The sequence below is a fragment of the Phascolarctos cinereus genome, unplaced genomic scaffold (assembly GCF_003287225.1).
Source record: "Phascolarctos cinereus isolate Bilbo 61053 unplaced genomic scaffold, phaCin_HiC Scaffold_1;HRSCAF=81, whole genome shotgun sequence".
NCBI lineage: Eukaryota > Metazoa > Chordata > Mammalia > Diprotodontia > Phascolarctidae > Phascolarctos > Phascolarctos cinereus.
In genome coordinates this window covers 211,224,371-211,231,259 of record NW_027555514.1, presented here as the reverse complement: position 1 = coordinate 211,231,259, position 6,889 = coordinate 211,224,371, and the positions used below count along the sequence as shown (strand labels likewise).

Genomic DNA, 6,889 nt, shown 5'->3' with positions numbered 1-6,889 from the left:
ACGCAGGCAGTGGGGTATAGAAATCTATCCTGCCCTACAGGAAAACAGAAGGCGAAAGGGATAAGAGAAGGCAGGGTGGTGATAGAAGGGAAGGCAGATTAGGGGAAGGGGTATTCAGAATGTATGCAGTCTTGGGGTGGGAGGAGGGGATGAGATGGGGAGAGAATCTGGAACTCAAAATCTTGTGAAAGTGAATGTTGAAAACTAAAAATAAATAAATTAATGTTTAATATATAAAAAAAGAATATGCCTTCATCAACTGCAACAGATGTGATCATGTAAGTTGCAATTATTTTCAAGATGATCTTTTTGTAAATAATTATCATGAACACTATAATACAACATGACAAAAATGTCCCAGAAATTATGTTTCTTCTTCAGCCTATGGGTGCACAATAAAATCAACTCCGCCAAAAAAAAAAAAAAAAAAGAAAAAAGAGCAAAAGTATAAAATAAGGGAAGCATCACTAGAAAGTTCATGCGGAAAAAAAAAAGTGGGAGTTTTAGCAAACTATTTTACAATAGTGTGTTATGGCAGTCAAAAAAGCAAATGCAATGGGAGGTATACACCCAGACTGAGGGAGGTAATAGAAGTAGCACAATGGAGTATTGGAAGTGGAGAAGACCCAAGTTTGGATCCTGCCTCAGCTCACTAGTAGTGTGACTCTGGGCAAACCACTTAACCTATCTAGGCCTGTTTCCTCATCTATAAAATGGCGATAATAGCACGTACTTTATAAGGTTGTTGTGAAAATCAAGTGAGATAATATATGTAAAGTGCTTTGAAAACTTTATTATTAATAGCCCCACTGTACTCTTCTGTGGTCAAACCACAGTTGGACAATTACGTTCAAGTTTGGAAATCAAATTTTAGGAATGACAGAGATAAGCAGGAGATGGTTCAGAGGAGTGCAGCTAAGAGGCTGAAGGATTTTTAAGGTGTTCAACTTGAATAGAAGACTTCTCTTAGTAGGGAAACAAAATAGTTGTCTTCATGTTTACAGAGCTGCCATATCAAAGAACTAAATTTGTTTTACTGCCTCCAAGAACTAGGAATAAAAGAAGTAGCAGAGGTTCAGATTGAGGCTTGCTGAAAGGAAAAACACCCTGCATTGAGGTAGTTGGTTCTTTCTCACTGAAGATCCTTTAGTGTTGTGATGACGACTTTTGAGGGATATCGTAGAAGGGACACGCATTGACATCCAAATTGCATCAGGTACAGAAATTTCTTACCCAGGGGGTCCATAGACCCTCAAGAGGTATGTGGGTAGATTTCAAGGGTGTCTGAACTTGAATGGAACAAAAAAAAATCTTTATTTCCACTAGCCTCTGAAATTTAGCATTTTCTTCAATTATGAATTAAAAAAAAAACCCCAACAGTATTCTGCATCCATAGGCATTACCAGACTGCCACAACACATACAAAAAGTTAAGATCCCCTGCACTTAGATTCTGAGATTCTGGCATAGTCTTTGGTACATTCTCTCTTCAAATACATACACAACTTTCACTCAGCCCCTTCCACTGGACCAGAGGTAGGATAGCCGTGAAGCTCCTTCTAGGGGATACTCTCTCTGCTCTGGGTTTTTTCTAAACGCTATTCCCTGATTCTGTTCCTACTTGCCTACTTCATACCCTAACATGAGGTACAGACTCTGTCCTGGGCCCTTTTTTCTTCTCTGTACTTTCTCTCTCATCAGCTCCAATGGCCTCAATTATCATCTCTGCAGATGACTCCCAGATCTATATGTCTAGCTCTAACTTCTCTCCTAAGCTCCAGTTCTGCTCAACTGCACACCATACATTTTCACATGCATGCTCCCTTAGCTTCTCAAACATGATACGTCCAAAATAGAACTCATCATCCCCCTTTAGACATCTACCTCTTCCTTTGCTGTCCTCAAAATTTCTCTATATTTTCAAGGACACCACCCTTCCAGTTAACTAAGGTTTGCAACTTAATTCATTCTCAACTCTCCTCCCTTCCTCATCCCCATAGTCAACCCAATGACCAGCTGTCCATTTTATCTCCACATCTTTCATCTCCATTCCCTTCAGATCATTCACCCAGTCAGCAGAGACCCTCATCACTTCTTATTTGGTAATTCTTTGCAATCGGTTGGCATTCCTCTTCCAGTGTCTCCCCTCTCCAATCTTTCACAGAACTGTGAAGATATAATTACAAGTGTAGGTCTGACCATGCCCTTCCTCTCACCTCCAACCCCCTCCCCCCTTTCCAATCTTCAGAGGATCATGGCTGCTTCTTCAACAAAATATAAACTCCTCAACTTAAAACATAAAAGCTCTTCTTAGGCTGGGGGCTGATTTCACATCATTCCCTTTCATGGCACTCTTTTTCTCACCTGGTCCTCTGTACATACAAAGCACTTTTCCCTCCCTTGGTTTTTTTTTTTTTTCATTCCTATGACCCAGCACAGTACACTACACATGTCAGACAGGAATACAGAAATACTTATTGAATATAGGTTCTATTCTATTTCTGGAGCCTAAATAGGGTCTAGGTAGTGTTCAACAAAATCACTGAATGGAAGGTTTTAGTGACATCAAAGCAAAGCTCCCTAGTAGTAGCTGGTGGTGCAGCAGCTAGAGTGCTGGGTCTGGAGTCAGGAAGATCTAAGCTCAAATTCAACCTCTGACATTACTAGCTGTGACCCTGGGCAAGTTACTTAACTGTTTGCCTGTTTCTTAAATTGAAAAATGGGGATAATAGTACTTATTTCCCAGGATTATTGTGAAGATCAAATATTTATAATACAATTTGTGCCAGTGCCTGGCACATAATAAGGTATTACATAAACGTTCATTCCCTTCTTCCTTTCCTAGTAGAAGGAAGGATTCTGGGTGGTACCAAGAATTTCATACTTTTCTCCAAAAGCCAAAATCTTCACTGAGGGAAAAATCATGGGATATGTGACATTACACGAGCCAGGTTTTAATTTTAAATTGGTTTTTGGAATTAGTTTAAACTTTTCCTCAAAGCAGATTTAATTCTGAGACAGAACAAAGGCATTTTGATTTAAAGGATAACTTGAAAAAAACCACGGCTATTCATTTGTCCACATGTTAGTTGTAACTCTCATGAAGTGACCAACAAAATACATAATCCCTCAAGGTTTGTTCAGATTCTATGACTGTTTTTCAAGCCAGCATAAGCAAGTACTCAGAAAAGCAGGAAAGACTCTTTTACCTAGCAGGCTGCTATGCTAATTGGACATCAGATTATCTACAATTCAAGTAGGAGGGGACAGTACTCTTAGGATCTAAGGTCAGTCCCTGAGATAAAGACTTAAGTTTTTTATGTGAGAGTGCATGTGTGTACACAATCCCCACACATATATACACGTGTGTGTATATAAACACATGCACACAAGTCCCTCAAACAACTGTAACCCCACTAGCTCAGCTGTAGCCACAGAGTGTAGTGGTTGCTAAGGTCTGTGTGGTGGCTACTTGTAGTTTGTGTTTCAGACTAGAGGGAAACAAAAAAGCACCACCCTTTTTAAACTGCAGGCTCTGGGAGGGGATTCTGCAGCTTCTGGTCAGGTATAGGGAGGGCTACATTACACTACTAATGCTCACTCTTCCTCTAACTGAATATGAGAAAGGATGAGTGGTCTTCAATTGATTCCTTAATCTTAGTCTGGCACAATCCCTTGTGCCAATCTTTGCTTATTTGTACAATTAGGATGTGAGCTCCTTGAAAGGAGGGACTATTTTTGCTGGTTTGTTTTTTGCTTCTTTTTTTTTTTTTTGTATCCCCAGAATTTAGCTCAGTGCCTGCACAGAGCGGGCTTAATGTTTGTTGACTAGGGGCGAATGGCAGTAAAGGTGACTTTTCTAAGCTGGTCCTTTGAAAGGTCACCCTTAACTTTTCTTTCCTCCTTTTCCCACACAGAACAAGTTGATCTGCTTATTGTACCTTTCCATATTTTAATTTGGTTTTCAATCTAAGCACTGGATAACAAGGCAATGTGGCACTAGGGAAAGAGTACTGCCTTTGAATTTGGAGGACCAGGGCCGAAACCCTCCAACGGCTCCTTCCAGTGTTACCTGGGGCAAGTTATTTAACCTCTTTGGGATGGACTAGACTGCCTCTAAGATCTCTCTGGCCCTTGGGAACAAGACACCCTCATTTTAGCCTAGAACAAATCATATCAAGAAACAATGAAATGAAGTCGATTGCTGCTGTGAAGCACCAAATGTGAGAACATTTATGCGATTGTTTTTATTTATACAACTATAAAGAGTGACAGTAGTAATTTTTTGACGGGTAACACCTTGTATTAGCACTGCTAATTATGCTGCTATAAATTTAGTTCAGGATCAGAATGAAATTTAGGAGGTGGAGAAAAAAAGATTCCCACCCCCATTAAAACATGGAAACTTTTTTTTCTTTTCTCTTTACTTGTATGACTTCCCACCAGCCTCCTGGCTTTTTGTTTAAGATCACAGGAAGAAAGGCTTTCACTTTTTTGGAAAAGAGATTGCAGGCTAGGTTATAGTGCCAAGCAAGATAGAAAACCCAATTTGATTCTCCAGCACACACTGGAAACAGAAGCGGAATCCCAAATGTGCCTGAAATTCTTCTTCCAACCAATAAAGTGTTCCCACCCTGGGAGGTATTTGTGGCATCTGCCTGGACTAGAAAGACAATAGGGCAAGGTCTGACTAGACCCCTCATGAATCCAGCCCCCAAAGTGGAATCAGTGATTCAGGCCTCTAAAGAGAATTGAGAAGGCATGGGGTGTTGGGCAAGGGGATTTCTTGCCTTAGGCAGACTTAACAACAGCTGCCTCTGATCCCGGTTGAAAATGACCAAGTAGACTGATCCATCTTACTTGATAAGACAAGGGAGAAAACAGCCTCCCTTCTGAAAAAAGTGAACAGGGAATGGGAAGAGACAAAAATATTTAGAGTGGCACAAAAATGATAAATGTAAACTTCTCTTTGTTATTAAACCTAACTACATGTTTCCTATAGTCCAGTTATCAATTTGAATTGCATTAAAGGAAGAAGCCTAATGGGATCCCCCTCAGGAGTTCACTGCTTCAGGCTGGCAGGCCCTGGGTTTGCGCTGAGGGAGCCCCTTATTTTCAGCGGTGTTTGGGCCTGAACGCCCCTTTTTGGATGAGGGGCTGGCCTGGCTTGGCTCCACGATGGTTCCAGTTCCATGGGTCCCTGCTGAGTGGGTCTGCTCTCGATCATTTGTGTTTCCTGGAGACTGTGGAGCATTCTGATATCTGGACCCATTCTGATACCATGAGCCATTTCGGTAACGGCCCATGTTGTCATGTCGCCCTTGGTTCATGGGGCCATTAGACCTCTGGCCTTGGGGACGGTATCCTTGCCCTCCTCTCCTATTCCCCTGCAACACCTGGAAAACAAAGAAGACAGACTTGAATAAATATCAGCAACAGTGTCTTGTCCTTAGAAGTGTTACTTAGGAATTCCCAGACTGGAACTTGGGTATCTCTCAAGATTCTTTTTAGCAGAAAGCAATCGATCACCCCAACCCAAACTAAAGCATCAGAACCCATGAAAACTGAGTGTTTATTAATCTCTCTACCATCCCCAACCTCCTCTTTACCCAAGAAACAGGCTGGGGAATGTATGAAAGAGAATACTACCAAAGGAACACATTCAAGGATTTGTTCTTGTCTACCATGGATGGGTGTCATATCATTGTCTTGACCTTTTTTACAATTTGAAGAAATTTGGAAAGAGAATACATACCTATTTGATGTTAATTAAAACTATTACAAAGTGCTTCATTATACCACAGACTTGAGATGAAATCATGCTACTGTGTACAAAGTGACATAAAATGAGTGCATCTTTCTTACTAGAACCTAAAGAGGCTACAGCGTAGTAGGTTAGATACCAAGACTGCTACACATGCTATAAGTTCTTAGAAAAACAAAACAACACTGATTTTGATTTCTAAAATGTTTTTCCTCCAAACTAAATGATAAAATTCTTCCCTCAAGGACTGAGACTGATTTCAACTTTCAGGCCGTTGCTTTCCACCCCCCATCTACTCTACCTCAATCCTGGTCATTTCCCTTTTCTTCTACTGGTCCTGTGCTATATTGGTAGGGAGCTGCTTTCAGAAGAAAGATTAAAATGAAGTGTCTTCTATTGCCCTCTAGTGGGCTTGCCTACTTTGAGATCAGTGCATAATTCCTGCTGTGAGTAATTAATGGGCAGTTCAGCCCACAGCAGCTAGGATGACTGCCAAAACGAAAAATGCAGCTGATGGCTGAGAACGTACCAAATGCTCCCTCTGTAACTATGTGGGACTTGAGGGGTTCAGAACAGTATGAAGAGGGAAGGAAATCAAGCTAAACACATGTTGAAAACTGGGTGGTTTTGAGCTATCAGTCTGTCAGCTTTTTAATACAATGGCTTTTCATCCAAACTCACTGGGGAACGTCAAGTTACCTCTCTATGAGGCTGGTAGGACCGGCTGCTGGGATTTGCTACAGCAGGAGGCATCTCTCCTGTCGGTGGGTTTTTCTTGTTGGCGTTTGTAAGGCTAGGAGCAGAGGCACAGGTGGAACTGGACGGAACAGTTGTATCATCGGGGCTGCTCAACGACACAGATGTAACTGAGCTACACCGGGATCTGGTTGAGTAGCTGTTCTTTGGATGGGACACTAAAAGGCAAACATTAATAGCTCATGTTCAAGGGCATGGAATAATGAAGCTTCCCCCTTTCTTCACTTCTCAATGAGAAGTTTAAGAGGATAAAAAAACCAACCCTGCCTAATGACATTTTACAGGAAAAACAGTTTGAGGTATTAAAGGAAAAATTATGGCCCTGACCCCAGGAAAGAATTTCTTCTTCGTCTCCTCCCCAAACAATAGA

At 41.2% G+C, this 6,889-nt stretch overlaps 1 protein-coding gene across 3 annotated transcripts in view; it reads right to left on the bottom strand.

Moving 5' to 3' along the window:
* Nucleotides 1-4,227: 4,227 nt before the first annotated feature.
* SPATS2 (spermatogenesis associated serine rich 2) overlaps nt 4,228-6,889 on the bottom strand; it is a 139,109-nt gene continuing 136,447 nt past the window's right edge. For all 3 annotated transcript variants that reach the window (XM_078156814.1, XM_020966128.2, XM_078156813.1), the window contains 2 exons: nt 6,463-6,677; nt 4,228-5,395 (listed from right to left, as the gene is read on the bottom strand). In XM_078156814.1, the coding sequence (XP_078012940.1) occupies nt 5,054-5,395; nt 6,463-6,677 (557 nt within the window). In that variant the 3' untranslated portion in view covers nt 4,228-5,053. The remainder of the gene's footprint in view (nt 5,396-6,462; nt 6,678-6,889) is intronic.